General features: G+C 35.1%; 1 protein-coding gene and 1 pseudogene across 1 annotated transcript; both read left to right on the forward strand.

Annotated features, from left to right (window-relative positions):
* Positions 1 to 1,038: 1,038 nt before the first annotated feature.
* On the forward strand, positions 1,039 to 2,010 carry LOC128183346 (uncharacterized; annotated as a pseudogene).
* A 10,645-nt stretch (positions 2,011 to 12,655) lies between these two features.
* On the forward strand, positions 12,656 to 14,693 carry LOC128183814 (uncharacterized). Its single transcript, XM_052852970.1, has 2 exons — positions 12,656 to 14,458; positions 14,664 to 14,693. The coding sequence occupies exons 1-2, from the start codon at positions 12,656 to 12,658 to the stop codon at positions 14,691 to 14,693; spliced, it is 1,833 nt and encodes a 610-aa protein (XP_052708930.1).
* The last annotated feature ends 4,586 nt before the right edge of the window (positions 14,694 to 19,279 follow it).

Consider the following 19,279-nt stretch of genomic DNA (forward strand, 5'->3'; position numbering starts at 1 on the left):
GTAAAGTAAACTAATGTTTCATATGTCACAATAATTGATATTTTATATATATATATATATATATATATATATATATATATATATATATATATAATATATATATATATATATATATATTATTACTTATTAGGTTAGTTACTGACTCACTACGGAAATATATTGGGTTGATCAATCTCATAGATGGCGAGGCGAAGCCGAGCCTTCTATGAGACTGATCAACCCAATATATTTCCGTATTGAGTCAGTAACTAACCTAATAAGTGTTTTGTTTTCTCGAGGACTATCAAGCGACATATTTATTCACAAATAGAAGAATACAAGATGCCTTACATCTCGTCCAATTTAACTCATTTAAACTCTTCAAAATTTTCATCTCACCTTTCAAATACTCTTTCAAAATCTTTGCTTTACCCATGTTTACTTACAATGTTTTGTTGCTATTCAATTTCAAATGTTTTCTCCCTTTCCCCTGCAGAGATTTGAGCAAATTTTGACGCTGCCATTTTGTTCTGTTCCAGACAAAACAATGTGACGTCAATATTCTAAGGGCAACTACTCTAATTTTAAAGAATTTCAAAGGGCAACAACTCCAAATACTTTAAGAACTTACAGCATGCAGTTTATGTATAAAATACTATGAAATGTCGAAATGAGTAAGCGAAGCGTCGACCAATGACGGCCATATTGCCTAATATTATTTCTCACAGAACAAATATAGAGATATATGAGGCAATCACGTGCTATGTTTAAACCAATGAAAATGTGACATTTCAGTCTGAGGGAAAACAAATATATATATATATATATATATATATATATATATATATATATATATATATATATATATATATATATATATATGTAGATATCATAGTTTCTCAGAGAACCATTAATCAAAATTCATAGATGTAATCTAAAAGGTCTAAATATGTCTAAACTGAAGTGATATTTGATTGCAGGTAGACTATAGACACTGTCTTTAGCGCACATTTATATTGTATTAATTTTTCAGAGGCATTAAGGCGAGTATGGAGAAACATGCGTGATGAAGTAAGAAGACGCGAGAAAGGGAAAGAGAACTCCACAGACGCCAGAGTAAACAGGCAAAGCGCATTAGAGATGTAAGATTTACTTCGACAGATTTCTTTCAGACTACCAAGTCATTCTTCATTGATTTAATATCAATTGACAAAGAATTGAAGTACTTAAATTTTTATAGTGAGTTGTTTAGAATTAATAGATATCATTATTCAGTCTTTTGAACTTTAACATTATCTTGGGTGGATATGCATTCTGATGCATTGATATAAATGTATTAAAGAAATTAGTAAATGTGTATGCTACATGTAGAATCAACAAGTGGCGGTAGTTCCTTTGTGTTTAGTGTCTGACCTTTAAGAGGGCTACATGGTTATGGCCATTATTAGGCTACATTTACCTTCTTTCAATGAAGAGCTTTGTATATTATACATGTAATGATAAATATTTCAGGCAGATCTGATGTTAATTTGTTGACCATACAGCCTCCTTATGCCAAAGGAGGCCCCCCACTCTTAAAATTATATCCAGCTTGAATTGCCAAAATATTTAATGATCCAATCGAATCAATGTAGAAAGATAACCTTTTAAATATGTCAAAGAATGTAATGAATAAAGATTTAACTTTTTCAGAAATTAAAGAGTAGATGCACTCAGCTGAAAAAAGATGCCATCTACAAGACAAATGACCGAAAGAAGATAAGAAAATGCCTAACCAAGGAGGCAACATCTCCAGAAGTGACAGACGAAGATGAACCAACACAGCGTGTTGCGATTCCCTTTGTGTGGGAATCAAGTCTTCTGCGGGCAATCAAGTGTGATCTGGACAGAGGATACGGTGATTCTCTCAGGATTCAACAAAGGAGGAAGAAGGCTAAAGTGACCAGGAGTGCCACTGGGATGACTATGACCCCACCTCCAAGGGACATTCCTGGCTGGGCAATCTCTACAACCTATCACCTTGATGGCTGAACCGTAGTGAGATCTCTAATCTCTTCATCAACTAATCCCTCTGTGCCAGAAAGTCCACCTTCTTTTCAGTTTTTGTGAACGGGAAAAATGCCATAGAATTGTTAAGTACATACATGATTTTCTGTCTTATATTTTTATAAAAAGTAAATTCTTATTATTGTAGAGAAAATATAATTAATATTTTCATCTTTTCATTTGTATAGTGCTATGAAATTAAGGCATTGTTATGCATATTTTGCACTTTGCAGATTATAGTTTGTTATAATAAGATATTATTTGTTTTAGAAAAAAAGGTTAACTGGATTATCTTTTTATTGAAAAAAGGTTGTTTTTTTATAGTGCTTAGATATGAAGCTAGTGTTTTATTGTTTTGCATATTTTTTACACATTATTTGAAAAGATCAGATTTTCAAAGTTTAGTACCCGGTAATTATTTCATTCGAAGCCAGTATCAAATTTTATTTATATTGCTACTTTATTATGTCTTCCTTCTAAACAAGAGGCCCATTGGCCACATCGCTCACCTGATGAACAATAGGTATGATAAAATCAGGTTAATGGAGTCATAATACAAACTATCTGGACAATGTACAATAATACATGTAGATCCTGTATAAATAAAATCCATTTTTCCCCTGGATATTCTTATGTTTATAATCATTAGTCCCTTTTCTAACAGGATGATTTTATAGTCATATCATATGTTGAGTATTGCAGTTCTCAAAAAGATCCTTAACAATAGTTTATATATGTGATATAAGCCTACATCAAACTCTGAACCTTCTTGTGAGGCGAGAGAATTGTCCTGGGGCCTAAGTCTTAACAATTATAAAGAATCATCTGGCTGATTAGTTTCCGAGAAGAAGATTTTAAAAGATTTACTCTATATATTCCTATGTAAAACTTCGACCCCCCATTATGGCCCCACCCTACCCCCAGGAGTCATGATTTTCACAACTTTATATCTACACTACCTGAGGATGCTTTCATACAAGGTTCAGCTTTGCTGGACGATTAGTTTCTGAGAAGAAGATTTTTGAAAATTTACTCTATATATTCATATGTTAAACTTCGATCCGCTATTGTCGCCCCATCCTATCCGCGGAAGTCATGGTTTTTACAACTTTAAATCTACACTACATGAGGATGTTTTCAAACAAGTGTCAGATTTCCTGGCCGATTAGTTTCTGAGAAGAAGATTTTTAAATATTTACTCTATATATTCCTATGTAAAAGTTCGACCCCCATTGTGGCCCCAACCCTACCCCCGGGGTCATGATTTTCACAATTTTGTATCTACACTACCTGAAGATGCTTTCACAAAAGTTTCAGCTTTCCTGGCTTTATGGTTCATGAGAAGAAGATTTTTGAAAATTTCTCGAATATTTTCATGAATTCCTAATTATCTCTCTTTGCAAAAGGGCGTTGTCCTTAATTTTCACAACTTTGAATTCCCTTAGGCTAAGGATGCTTTTTGCCAAGTTTGGTGAGAGAATGGGTATAATAGTTAATACCAGTAAAATTTGGTTCCATTATCTTAAAGGGTATTTTGACCCTTGAATTTAATAATTTTGTGCTGTTAAAGATGTGCATAAGTTTTTATCTGAAGATTTTTTTTTCAGTTATACCCCTTTATGAAATAATATTGTGTGTTTAGTACAAGTAATGGGGTAATGGGAGTTAGTGATTTTGTTTTTGTTCTTCATTTTTTCAAAAATTATATTTGTTTATGATTTTTACACAATTTTAGAAAATCTTTATTAAGGGAATTGTTAGATTGGCCCTGTTGTTTTGAAAAACTGTGCATCTTACCCCACTACACAAAGACATACACTTTTTATGACATTATGTCACAAGATGGTGATTGGTGTTCTGTTTAATTCTTTGTATCAATTGATTTGGTTGTGCATCATCATAACTAAGTGGTTGAAGAAATGTGCTTGTGAAAGGTAGATCATGAGTTTAAATCCGTTTTGGCCTTTTGTTCTATTGACGGAACTTGCAGGTTTTTTTTGCTTATTTGACTTTAATACATGAGCCCTCCCCTCCTCCCATCAATCAAATGTATATACATAAATTTATATATATATATATATATATATATATATATATATATATATATATATATATATATATATATATATATATATATATATATATATATTTAAATTCAAATGTCCTCTTGCATTAAATAGTGAAAACATTTTTGATACCATTGTGTTGCACAAACTGCAATTTGAGACAGGTCCAATAATCATACATGCATTGGTCTATAGATTGCAAGTGAGAAAGATAAAGCTTGCAGAGTATTAATTAATGCTTGTGTGTGATTGGTTAATTGTTATTAGGTTTGGTGTATATCAAGAAGAAGTTATTTATGGGAAACTGACAATAATATGATAAACAACTTTTAAATTTAATACCGGATTGCTGCATAGATTTGCAATTTTTATTTCTATGATTTAAAATTTCATAGATGTACATAGTGCTTGTATATATATTTTGAGAATTTACCATTAATATTGTTATGCAATAAATTGCTTTGATGATGAATGTCTTTCTTATCAATATATGAACATCTGATTCAATTGGTCAGGAAATAATATAATATATATACTACACAATATTTTTGTACTAAAAAAAATGATAAAAAGTTTTATTAATGGTTTCGCATTGCGTAAACTTAGGCTGTCCGCCATTACAGGTGGTTTACACAGTGGAAACTTCAGGTTTATGATTGGTTTCAGCAGCGGAAACTTGCCGGAACATTAAATTTATCTATGGTTTCCGCACTGCGGAAACAATTAGTAAACCTCATATTTCTGCAAGTTTCCGCTGCGTAAACCACCTGGAATGGTGGACAGCCTAAGTTTACGCAACGCGTAAACCTATGTAAACTTCAGGTTTCCAAATGGAAACCTTGTATAAACCATGAATGTTCTTAAGTTTCCGCACAGATTCGATAAGGTTTCTGGTGTGCGGAAACTGTATTTTTCATCCAGTGTTTATTACTTGTGTGAATTAACTTTACTCATTTTGGATTATATATATATATATATATATATATATATATATATATATATATATATATATATATATATATATATATAGTTTCCATAGTTTTTAGCTCACCTGAGCTGAAAGCTCAAGTTTTCTGATCAAAATTTGTCCGTTGTCTGTCGTCGGCGTTGGTGTTGGCGTTGGCGGCGTTGTCGTCGTAAACTTTTCACATTTTTTTTCTTTTTCTCTAGAACCACTTGGCAGATTTGGCACAAAGCATCACTGGGTGAAGGGAATTCAAATTTGTTCAAATGAAGGGCCACGCTCTCTTTAAAGGGGAGATAATTGAGAATTATCGAAAATTTGATGGTATTTTTCAAAAATCTTCTTCTCAAAAACTTTTTTGCCAGAAAAGCTTAAACTTGTGTGGAGGCATCCTCAGGTAGTGTAGATTCAAGTTTGTTTATATCATGGTTCCCGGGGGTAGGGTGGGGCCACAACAGGGTGATCAAGTTTTACATAGGAATATATACAAAAAATCTTTAAAAATCTTCTTCTCAAAAACTATTAAGCCAGGTAAGCTCAAATTAAAATGAAAGCATCCTCAGGTAGTGTAGATTCAAGTTTGGTCAAATCATAGTCCCTGGGGGTAGGGTGGGGCCACAATAGGGGGATATAGTTTTACATAGGAATATATAGAGAACATCTTTAAAAATCTTCTTCTCAAAAACTATTTGCCCAGAAAAGCTCAAATTAAAATGAAAGCATCCTCAGGTAGTGTTGATTCAAGTTTGTTCAAATCATAGTCCCTGGGGGTATGGCGGGTCGCAATCGGGGAATAAATTTTTACATAGGAATATAAAAAGAATATCTTTAAAAATCTTCTTCTCAAAAACGTTTGGGCCAGGAAACCTCAAATATGACTGGAAGCATCCTCAGATAGTAAAGTTTCAAGTTTGTTAAATCATGGTCCCTGAGGGTATGGCGGGGCCCCTATTGGGGAGTAAATTTTTACATAGGAATATATAGAGAAAATCTTTAAAAATTTTCTTTCTCAAAGACCATTTGGCCACAAAAGCTCAAATTTGACTGGAAGAATCCTCAGATAGTGTAGATTCATGTTTGTTCAAATCATCGTCCCCGGGGGTGGATGGGGCCACAATTGGGATATGAATTTTTATACAGGAATATATCGAGAAAACCTTTAATTTTTTTTAACTATTACATCTAGTCCAGGAAAGCTCAAATTGGCGTGTAAGCATCCTTAGATAGTGTAGATTCAAGTTTGTTCAAATCATGATCCGTGGGGTAGGGCGTGTCCACAATAGGTGATAATAATTTTTATATATAGAGAACATCTTTAAAAATCTTCTGATGAAAACTAGTAGGCCAGGAAAGCCCAAATTTAAGTGGAAGCATCCCCAGATCGTATAGATTAAAGTTTGTTTAAATCATAGTCCCGAGGTACAGTGAGGCCACAATGGGGGATGAATTGTTACATATGAATATATAGAGAAAATCTTTAAAAATCTTCATTTTAAAAATTGTTTGGCTCGAAAAGCTTAAACTTGTGTAGATGCATCCTCTGTAGTGTAAATTCAAGTTTGCAAAATCATAGTCCCTGGGGATAGGGCGGGACTGCAATGGCGGGTTGAATTTTTACATAGGAATATATAGAGAAAAGTTTTCAGTCCAAAACTCTTTACTTTGTGTGAAAGCTCAAGTTATGCAGATTTAAATTTGATGAAACTATGATTCCGTAGAGAAAAGTGGGGCCACAAAATAGGGGGGGGGGGGTATATAGGATTAGAGAAAAATCTTCTTAGAGGTACAAAAACAAAAGGGGCTTGGTATTTACCCAAAAAACATGTGGATAAAAAATGGCAGATATTCAATTTTTTTAGCGAGATCTACTGTATTTAGTTGTAAAGATATTTTGAATTTGATACTGTAATGCTAATTTGATCAGAGTTAAGGCTCAGGTGAGCGATGTGGCCCCTGGGCCTCTTGTTTGAAACTTCAATGAGTCGCTTACATGTACGAAACGCTAAAAAGGTTAGGAGATAGTTTATACCTTTGTACTGGCTAGGAGGATAATAGCAAGTCTATTACAAAGTTGTTATTTTCCGAATAGTCAGTAAATAGGTGTTTTATTATAACCAAGAAGTCTTTATTGATTATGTTGGTATTAAATATGTTGGGGTTATCAAACTTTGATATTAATGTAGCGACTGTAATATTATTAGGAAGAGTTCCGAGACTAAATGCGAGGGAAATAGAACTTTACCGTTGAAAAGTTTCAATGACTGTTCACCACAGGCAAATAGTACGGACTCTATTTCACAGTTATCATAATTTAGATGAAATAGTACGTTCTTTCGTCGTAATTTACATAGAAAAATATACGAAAACATAATAAATTAGAATACATCCCAGGGCAGCTTTGTGAAACACGTGGTCCTTGTTTTCTTTCAAACTGACATGGTTTAATCTTTTAACTTTTTTATGGAATATATAAAATCAATCAATTTATATTTCATGGAGGTCAAACATGTGTAATAACTTTTTTATATAAGGAAAATATTTGTTAATCTCTAATCATTTATATTTAACTTGCAATCAATTGATAGAATTCTTCATCCTGCATACAAGAAGATACATATAATTGCTATTTTGATGTTGCCATGCACGCATCATGTTACTCTGTTAGATTCACTAAATCTTTCAAATTGAGCAATGTAGAATCTCGCATGTTTGAACTTGAATTGATTTTTTAGCCAGGTTCTGCTGAAAGCAGCTGCAGAGTCCTGGCTCAAGGCAGGCAAATCGCCAATGTTACTATAAATAGCAAAGAAAACAAAAAACCAAACAGCGTCAAAGTGAAAGCTTCCGCTTTACTAAATAGTAACACAGAGAGCCAAGTTTTGTCAAAAGTGTTGGCATTTTGTTTTATTATTTTTTTTTCGAGAGTGTTTCAATAACGTGTTTTAAAAACAAGACTATGCATTTTGGACACATACAATGCGCATGAATTTCCAAAAAACTACTTTGCATTGAAGAAATGGGGATTGAAAATATAACGCTTCTTGCAAAATTCAAAGCAGCAACTGTTAATATTTTTTCTACTAGAGAGATATTTTTGTTTATAGCCGCTTAAAACATTTCGTCGCTCTTTGACGCTTTGCCGACATTAAAAGCATGAGAGAGAGAGAGAGAGAGAGAGAGAGAGAGAGAGAGAAAGATTTTCAGTCTTTACTACACAATATGCAAAATGACACCAAAAGAGCCCGGCTTTCAGTACTTCAGTACTTTGATTATTTTAAACTAAATACAACTGTACACTCTATGTTGAGCAATTACTAGTAAATTGAACATTTTCAAATCTTTATAATGACTCTTTAACGAGGAAACTAAAATTAAATGTGATTGATTAACGATCAGGATGTTTGATTGATAAGCTATCCCAGTCACTCTGACTGTAATTTCAAACACTAAAATTATAAACATTAAGGAAACATTCAATGGTTTATTTCCGTGTATAGTTTATAACTTTATTTTCAGGGTTTTATACATATTTGATAGAATTGAAACATTTTGTAATTGTTGTGTCATTGTATTTTTTCCGGAATTATATTTTCTCCCCATGCTGATTTTTGTTTTTCTATTATATACTTCCGGTGTTTTAAGCACGAGTTTCGGACACAAGTCCCATCAACAATTTTCATCCTGAGTTATTTTAATAGGCAACCATGTAAGTTTAAAACATTATAAATAGTTTATGCTGGTGTTAATTTTCATAATGTGTCAGTAATAAGACAGAATTTTGGTTTATATATGTAATTAACGATCTCGCTATTTTTAGTATCATGCTATTTTCAGTGCAGATTTTCTAGACCTTTTATATAGAACTATAAACAGTAAAACTCAATTCCTTAATGTAAAATTTTGATATGTATGATATCATATGATGATTTGATAACTATGTATTATTTTGGTATATGAACAATTCATTTATTGTTGGTATAATTTTCCAGCTTTCACAGAATGTCCCACAAAAGGACTGGTGTCTGTTTCCAGACGTGTTTATGTTGAATAAATTGAAGATACAGAATCTTTGGGATGTTTTGTATTACTGACTAAACAGTGAAAAATGGACCCAAGGACTACCAGGAAACTCACAGAGAAGGGACAGGGATATTTTGAAGATGAAGTGCAGAGGTATTCTATAAAATTAGCACGTTTACACAGACTTATTGATGAAAATATCCTCATCATTGACCAGACAGAAAATCAGGACACATTGAAATTAACACAGGAACTCATAAAGAGAGACTTTTTAGAGTATGTTAGAATCCATGATGTATTTTGTGAATACCTTAACAGAACAAATACTGAAGACAGTCATATGGAACTGCAGTCTCATATGCTTATCTACACAAGTATACAATTCAAAGTGAAAGAAGCTCTTAATTCAGGCGAGAAATTAATAACAGAAAAACAACCTCCAGTTCTAAAGACTGAGAATATCGCCAACTCGAAGAAAACTCCCTCGAGAAAGTCAAGGTCAGTTAAATCAGTACACAAGTCATCAAGATCACATTCATCGAGTACAGTCTCCGACCTATATGTTCATCAGAAAATAAAGGCTGAATTGGCACGAAAAAAACTGGAGTTTGTCGACAGAGAAAGTGACCTCATGCGTCAAAGAGCAAAGGTAGAAGCTGAGGCCCTTGTGCAGAAAGCTACAATAGAGAGCCAGCTGTTACGTGTAAAGGCTGAAGAGGACACAGAATTGGCTGAACTTAGTGTGAAAATTCTTGAGGAGGAATTTCAAGAAAGCTTGGACAATGATAGTGAACACAGTGATTGGACAACCTCACACACGAATCGTTATGTGGTGAATCAGAGTTTGAATGTTGAGAAAATTGGAAACGACAACAGACTGTTGACACCAGAACCAGAACACGTAGCACCAGTTAGGACCCCTTATGTGACAAGAACTCTGCCAGTGTTTCCAGATGTGTCTTCCCCACCTCCATTTCAACCGGATAACAACGAGTCGATAACCGGTAATCTTGTGAAAGCAGAAATGTCACCTCAAGTGAATAGACACCTTCAAGAACAATTCTCAGCTGAAAATACATATGTACAGACAACTTCCAAAGATACTGTTAACTCAGACTCTGTACCAGACAAAAGACTTAATCCATCTGCCCAGCCATTTGAAGGAAGTTGTACATCAAATCCTAATGCTCCTAATTCACACACAAGTCCTGTTCTCAATCAAGCTGTGATGGACATGTCAAACTTTTTAACTAAGAAAAGCTTTATTCTTGAACGAGTGAAGCCCTTTGTTGGAGATTCAGAGTTCTACTTGGCATGGAAGAATACATTCAAGGAAGTGATGAAGGAGATTGATGCCTCACCATCCGTGGAACTTGACCTTATGATACACAACCTTAAAGGACAGCCTTATGAACAGGTGAAGAGTATCAAGAACTCTAACACAAGTGACTCATCTCTTGCGATCAAAAGAGCATGGGAAAGATTGGATTCCTATTATGGCAGCCCGGACAGAATCACAAAGGCCCTGAAGAACAAGTTAAGTGATGTAATCGAGAAATTTGACTTCAACAACAAGTTGGACTATTTTCGTCTGTCCGATACCTTGAACGAAATAAGTGCCGTAAAGGATGACCCAAAGTACTGTCAAACCTTGAGCTACTTCGACACAGCTGATGGAGTAAACCCAGTTATTCACAAATTTCCTCGGAACTACCAAAACAAGTGGCGCGACAAAGCTATTCTCTTCAAAAGAAACAATGATGTAGTGTACCCTCCATTCAGTATGTTTTGCACCTTCGTACAGGATATGGCATACGTCATCAATGACCCTGGTTTTGACTTTGACAATGTACCTCAAAGGAAAACATCACAACGATTCGCATCACAGAGCAACTCAGCGTCACAAACCAAATCTAACAGACAATTTCACAGACAAACCGTTACATCCAACAAAACTAGTGTAACAGAAGAAAATGAAAGGATACGCTGTGCGATTCACAATTCCCACCACCTTACCAGTGATTGTAATGCCTTTCGTTCAAAGAGCATCGGTGAAAAGAAGGACATCTTAAGAAAACATGGGCAATGTTTTAAGTGTTGTGACGGCAAACATTTGTCAAATAACTGTCATGTGTATGTGAAGTGTGACTCTTGTGGTAGCAGATATCATTGTGCTGCTATGCACAATAACACTAACAGACCCGTACAGGCGTATGGCGGGGAGAGATCGAGCTATGACAGAACATCATTGCCGCATCCTAATACTAACACAGATCCCGTTTCACAGGTTAACGCTGTGTGCACAGAAGTCTGTGGCAATTTCAAAGGCAAGTCATGTGCTAAAATTGTGCTCATCAGTATTCATCACAAGCACAGTCAACATCCACCACTTAGTGTGTACGCCATACTTGATGAACAAAGCAACAAGTCTCTGGCTAAACCTGAACTGTTTGAAATTTTTGATCCGAACACAGCATGTGAATCATACAAACTGTCTACCTGTAGTGGTTCCTCTATAGTCAGTGGTAGAAGGTCTCATGGATTTGTTATCAGCTCATTGGACGGACAAACAACATTTGATTTACCTACGTTGATCGAGTGTGATGCTATCCCTAATAACCGACATGAGATACCAACTCGTGAAGTTGCCATTTATCACCCCCATCTCTCAAAGATAGCGGACTTGATCCCACCCATAGATGATTCGGCAAACATATTACTACTTATAGGCAGGGATCTTTTAAGAGCACACCACGTTCTTGACCAGATAAGAGGTACTTCCTCTCAACCTTATGCTCAACAACTACCATTGGGATGGGTAATTATCGGAGAAGCATGCCTAGATGGAATGCATACACCATCATCTATTGATGTTATGAAAACTATGATATGTTCTCAATCTGAAGAAACCCCTGTTGGTTTTTTTATACCTTGTGATCAGAAAATACATATTTCAGAGTGTGTGGAGAACAATTCAATATTCAAACACACAAGTGAGGACAATCGACCATCGTTGTCAGTCGAAGATCGAGCTTTCCTGAAAATAATGGATAATGGTATGAAAAAGGATTCATCGGGACATTGGACTGCTCCCTTACCTTTCAAAGAACCACGCCCTGCTCTCCCTACTAATCGACAACAAGCGATGGATCGAGCTCTTAGTCTGGATAGGAGCCTTCAAAGGAACCCTACGAAGATGATGCACTTTCATGAATTTATGAAGAATTTGTTTGAAACTGGTCATGTGGAGCAAGCACCACCCTTGACCCCTGAAACTGAATGTTGGTATTTCCCTCTGTTCGGGGTATACCACCCACAGAAGAAAGATAAAATCAGAGGAGTATTTGACTCGTCGGCAAAGTGTGATGGACTGTCCCTTAATGATGTACTATTAAGTGGACCTGATTTGATGAATAACCTGTATGGAGTTTTGCTGCGGTTTCGTCGAGAATCTATTGCAATTATGGCTGACATTGAGCAAATGTTTTATTGTTTTATGGTTGATGCAGATCACAGGAGATATTTGAGATTCATCTGACACAAGGACAATGATTTTGAAAAACCCCTAGTTGACTACCAGATGAAAGTACATGTTTTTGGAAACAGTCCCTCCCCTGCAGTGGCGACTTACGGCTTAAGAAAAACAGCTGACATTGCGGAAGAAAAGTATGGCAAAGATATGAAGAAATTTGTTCATTTTAACTTTTATGTAGATGACGCACTGTCTTCACATGCAACCACAGAAGAAGCAGTATCGTTACTTCAACGGACAAAGAGGGCTCTGGAGGAACACGGTCACCTACGTCTTCACAAGATAACCTCCAACTCCAAGGAAGTACTAGCTGCATTTGATCATCAAGATCTAGCTAAAGACCTGAAGAATTCGGAATTCTTGGCTGATGATCTTCCAACACAAAGAAGTCTGGGCGTTTGCTGGAATCTTCAAGAGGACTTCTTTACCTTTAAAGTAAACATAGGAGAGAAACCCTTCACTAGACGTGGTGTCCTCTCTTCTATCAATAGTCTGTTTGATCCTCTTGGATTTGTAGCCCCAGTGACAATTGCAGGAAAAGCAATTCTCAGAGAGGCCATGACCAGTGGTTTGGATTGGGATGAGCCATTGCCGCCTGATTTTATCCAAAGATGGAATGCATGGAGGTCATCATTGTCAGGTCTTGAAATGCTTTGTGTACCGCGTACTTATGGAGGAGTACCGATAAGCCAAGCACATAGTACAGAACTTCTGGTTTTCTCTGACGCGTCTACAATGGCTATTGCTGCAGTCGCTTATGTGAAACTGGGTTACGGAACAGAACAACGACTTGGATTCATTATGGGAAAAACCAAGCTAGCCCCAAAGCATGGACACACCATACCGCGGCTGGAACTCTGTGCAGCTGTTTTAGCTGTTGAACTGTATGATCTTATTACTAGAGAAATGGACATTAAATTTGACAATGTTTCCTTTTTTACTGACAGTAGAGTTGTCATAGGTTACATTAAAAATGAGTCAAAACGATTCTTCACGTATGTAGCAAACCGTGTGGATAAGATTCGCAGACTAAGTGAACCTGAAGACTGGCACTACATTTCCACAAAGTTGAATCCAGCTGATGAAGGCACTCGCTCAGTGCAAGTGAAAGACTTGCAGAATAGCTTATGGTTAAATGGACCACCTGTAACGCATGAATTGTGGAACAATGATCAGGAACCACAACTATGTGGAGAAGAATTTGATGATGATTCAGAAGTCAAATCTTGCAAGATGGAAGTGCAACCATGCTGCAATTTAGGGTCGCATCGTTTTGAGAAATTCTCAACCTGGAGTAAACTCACTCAGGCAATATTGCTGATTCAGAAAGTTGTTAGATGGAACTTACTACACAAACGTAGAAATGGAGAGGACAAAAATCCACTTACCTTGAGAGCTGCTGAACTTCTGATCATTCACGTCATTCAACATGAGGCTTTCCTGGATGAGATTATCGCCTTAAAATCTGGACAGACTGTGCTTAAAACGAGTCCCATTTATGACCTCGACCCTTACCTTGACGACACTGGATTATTGAGAATTGGAGGAAGACTTCGCCGTTCGAACCTGACCACCCAGGAAAAGAATCCAATCATTATTCCCAAGAAGAGTCATGTTGCAACTCTGCTCATAGATCATTTTCACAAAGAAGTAAAACATCAGGGTCGTTTGTTCACAGAGGGTGCAATACGTAGTGCGGGGTATTGGATCATCGGGTGTCGTCGTCAAGTGAACTCTTACTTGCAAAGGTGTGTGATCTGTAAGAAACTTAGAGGAAAACAGCAGCAACCTAAAATGGCCGACCTTGCGGAAGTTCGTCTTCAACCTGCCCCACCATTTTCATTTGTTGGAGTAGATGTTTTCGGACCCTGGGGTGTAGTTACTAGAAATACCAGAGGAGTGAAGGCGCAAGCTAAAAGATGGGCAGTTATATTTACCTGTTTGGTCATTCGAGCGGTTCATATTGAGGTGTTAGAAGAGATGAGCTCTTCCAGTTTTGTTAACGCATTACGCCGTTTTGTTGCACTGAGAGGAGAAGTACGGGTAATATGCTCAGACTGTGGAACCAACTTTGTTGGAGCTGTGAAGGAACTGAATGCTAGTGTTATTGATGTAAATGATAACATTCTCTCTAATTTCATGACGAAAAAGGGAATTCAGTGGAAGTTCAATCCCCCACATGCATCTCATATGGGCGGATCTTGGGAGCGATTAATTGGCGTTGCGAGGAAGATCTTGAACTCTCTGCTCCTGGATGCCAAAGTCACACGCCTTACTCATGAAGTACTGGTAACTCTAATGGCTGAGGTAACTTCCATCATTAACGCTCGTTCACTGGTTGGAATCTTCTATGATCCTCAGGAACCTTATCCTCTTTCTCCAGCGACTTTGCTGACCTTGAAGACAACCCATACTGTGGACTCTTTCAACCTTGAGGAGTTTTCCCAGAAAGATCTACACAAAAACCAATGGCGCTGTGTACAGTTCCTTTCGAATTGCTTTTGGAAGAGATGGAAAATGGAATACTTATCTTCACTTCAACAGAGAAAAAAGTGGCAGAAGGATGAGAGAAATCTGACGGAAGGTGACCTTGTCCTCCTTCGGGACAACACTTTGCATCGAAATGACTGGCCAATGGGTATAATAGAGAAGACACACCATAGTGATGACTCGCGTGTCCGCACCATTGAAGTTCGCGTGGGCCCAGAGAGGAAGATCTACAGGCGTCCAGCAACGGAAGTCGTGCTTCTTGTACCAAAAGAACAGTAGAACTTGATTTAGTTAAAAATTCGTTGAAGTTAAGTGAAACTTCATGTTATTGTGAATTTTTGGTTAATTAATATTTTGATCGTGTTTAAGAAAAAGGGTGATATTATCATATCAGACGGGGAGTGTTGTGTCATTGTATTTTTTCCGGAATTATATTTTCTCCCCATGCTGATTTTTGTTTTTCTATTATATACTTCCGGTGTTTTAAGCACGAGTTTCGGACACAAGTCCCATCAACAATTTTCATCCTGAGTTATTTTAATAGGCAACCATGTAAGTTTAAAACATTATAAATAGTTTATGCTGGTGTTAATTTTCATAATGTGTCAGTAATAAGACAGAATTTTGGTTTATATATGTAATTAACGATCTCGCTATTTTTAGTATCATGCTATTTTCAGTGCAGATTTTCTAGACCTTTTATATAGAACTATAAACAGTAAAACTCAATTCCTTTATGTAAAATTTTGATATGTATGATATCATATGATGATTTGATAACTATGTATTATTTTGGTATATGAACAATTCATTTATTGTTGGTATAATTTTCCAGCTTTCACAGAATGTCCCACAAAAGGACTGGTGTCTGTTTCCAGACGTGTTTATGTTGAATAAATTGAAGATACAGAATCTTTGGGATGTTTTGTATTACTGACTAAACAGTAATAAAAATTTAACATTATATCAATTGTCCTTATAAATAATAATATTTGGTTGAGCACATAATTTATGCTCAACGTAACTATGTTTGACATAATATATTACTCAAAACATATGTTGAACATGTGTTGCAATTTAACCTATGTACTTTACACATATTTATTGCATAAAAAATGTTATTTCAGCATCTCCAATGAACATGAAGACGATCTCAAAACTTAAAAAAACTGTGTACAATTGTTTATTACAGTAAATGTTCCATGTAAATTCCATACACAACAACATCTTTTTATTGATTTAAATTTTACAGAAATCGAAGTAATACAATAGCATACATTTATTAATTTTCTCTCAATTTTTTTCTATTTCTAACGATTGTATGTTTCATTAAGGGAAGATGGGTGAATAAGGCGTGTAACCTGCCCATATGAGGATAGATAAGATACTATTATATTAAGATAGGAAAACATCTCATAATTTCTTTCTCAATTATTGAAAACAATGTATATTTACCATAACATCGATTCATAACCTTTAAATATGTTAAATATTTAGAGAAGGTTGATTTAAACTGGAATATGCGTGTCAAAAACCTCCAAATAGTATCATATTTAGGACTTTAATGCCTTTTCTTTTAAAGAGTGGGTCTGGGCTCCATATTTCTGTCATAGTCTATATGAGGTTTAAAGGAAATCAAACCGATTTCAATCAACAAAAACGTGGAGAGATGAACCACTATGCTTTAAAAATGTCATCTTGTATCCCAAAAATTGAACGTATTAGAGAAATACTACAAGTCCATCAATTCGTGGTTGAAGTTGCATTTAGCATTTAACAATGATGTTTGTTGTGACTGAAATGGCTCAGTGGTTAGAGCACCAGCCATGAGGTAACATTATAGAGCTTTTTCTTATCGTTTGTTAAGGTATCTCACTCCTCATGTTTTGATTTCATTGCGCAGATGATCATTATATTTGAAATGAATATGATTTTATTTATTTAACCATCACAGATAGATTATTATTTCATAATTACACAACATTCATAAAGAAAATCCATTTGAATTCAAGTTTTTTGGGGAACTATTTTTTCGTGCGGAAGGTTTTTTAGACGAAAATGACAGAAACAAGCAATTTTATGAATTTTCAATATACTTTTCTTTTTATTATACTTTATTCATTATTCACATTTTTAACATTTGATAGGTTTGTAACATATTTAATAGGTTCTGTGTGACATGTACAAAATCAAATCTTGAGAATGTGATAGCCGTTTAGCATAAAATCATGCAAATATATAGAACATATCTGAATTTTTTTAAGCCAAATTTTGCGAGAATTTTACCTTTTAAGCCCTATATCTAAAATTTGACATCACTGACCCCCATGTTATATTATGTCAAAATGATACTGAATACATATCTAGGCAAACTGGATTAATCTTATAAAATTCTTGATATTCAAAAAGTTTTTATTTCAAATCAAATTGTAACTATTATAGAAATTGTCTATTTTAAGTGCAAAAAGGTCACAAAAAAATTTATGCAGCTTCGTACAAATTTTTTGCGTAATCCCTCTATTCAGTGTGACCATTGTGCATAATTAAAATCAATATTTGAAGAAATAAGTTGCTTAATCAAAAATACTGACAACAAATCCTAATCAGGATGAAATTGCATTTTAGGTGCGAAAAGGTCAATATAAATAGGCCATAACTCAGAGGAATGGATACTGACCCCCTATTATCTTTGTATTTTTTAAGTATGTTTTGTCTACAGATTTCAATGATATACTTCTCAAGAAAATCTTGATACAACAACATTGAGGAGTGGGATACCTTAAAATATTCAAAACTGAATATAGTTAGGAATCGTGCATTTGTAAACTTGTAATAAAACATCATCTAGTATATTTGGTTGAGAAAAAAAATAATTTGAAATTGTTCTTTACGACAAAACCAAATAGGCATTTGCGCTATTTTGTTCCCCATCTTCATATTTACGATAAATTTAACATTTACCAACATTTGCATTTTCAATAACGTTGATCGGTTCAAGATAGAGATCTGTGTTAGTTTCGTTACAATGTACATCATGAGTTTCAACTACGTTGCCTTGAAATAGGGGTGACAGGTAGCTGTTTTCTACTGTTAGTGGCGAGTAAGAGTGTCGAGAATTTAAAAAAACACGTGGAGTTTCGTACTTTTGAGATTCGTTTGAAAAATGTGATGTGTGCCGGATTTCTATCATATCACCAATCTCATGATAATCGCATTTTGGAGCTTGATTTACATTGGGTTTGTTTCTTGGTGAAGGCATTTTGTTGCTAGGATGTTCAATTTCATGTTGAATTGTGTCTTTGAATTCATCAGATTTTCCAATTGTCTCACATGTTGTACGTTTAAATGTTTTGATCCTTGCAGTTGTTGACCTCTTACATGTATATAGTTGTAATATTATTACAAACAGGAATAAACTTAGGAAAACACCTCCAACAGCTAGTAAACTATTCAAGTTGATTTTTATTTCTGCTGCAGGCTTTTCTGTAATGAACGCCGCACTTGTCTTTATAGAAATTGGGGTCGTATTTGACGAAGATATACGTTGACGTTTTTGTTCTACAACGTCAAATAAAAATTTTAAACAAGATACATTATATTAAATACAAAATATCAAAAAAGGAAAAACAATTGGTTATAGGTCATACCATCCCCAAATTGAATGGTTGTATTTTCTATATAGTTTGGACATCCACTGATATGATGACAGTCTTCTTTAGTACACTTCGGAAAACACCGACCACCACATTCAACACCGAATGAGCCGGGAGGGCAGGGTTCATCGCAATAGTTACCATAATATCCTTCTTTACAATCTGAAAAAAAATGTTTTATACATAAGATTGTATTGACAACGAACCATTGCACTGTCTTGTTATGACAAATAAGCTTAAAACAATTTTAAAGGTTTTTTAATCGTTGCGATCAAACCCTTAATATAGACATAGCAACGGTTAAGAGAGATGTAGTGCTTGGAGCTTTTTAAAATGTGTACAAAACGCACCATCATGTATTTTAAGGCTCCTGTACTCTGCATCTTTTCTATACAACATGCTTATCAAATATCAATACTGTCGCATGTATTTGTCTTATAGTGTTAAGTAATGTATTTCAGATTGCTTTACAATTTATTAAAAAACAGTCTTTTTTTAATTTTTAAAGCTAAAAGAAAAAACATGTATA

Source organism: Crassostrea angulata, chromosome 5 (genome assembly GCF_025612915.1).
Source record: "Crassostrea angulata isolate pt1a10 chromosome 5, ASM2561291v2, whole genome shotgun sequence".
NCBI classification, from domain to species: domain Eukaryota; kingdom Metazoa; phylum Mollusca; class Bivalvia; order Ostreida; family Ostreidae; genus Magallana; species Magallana angulata.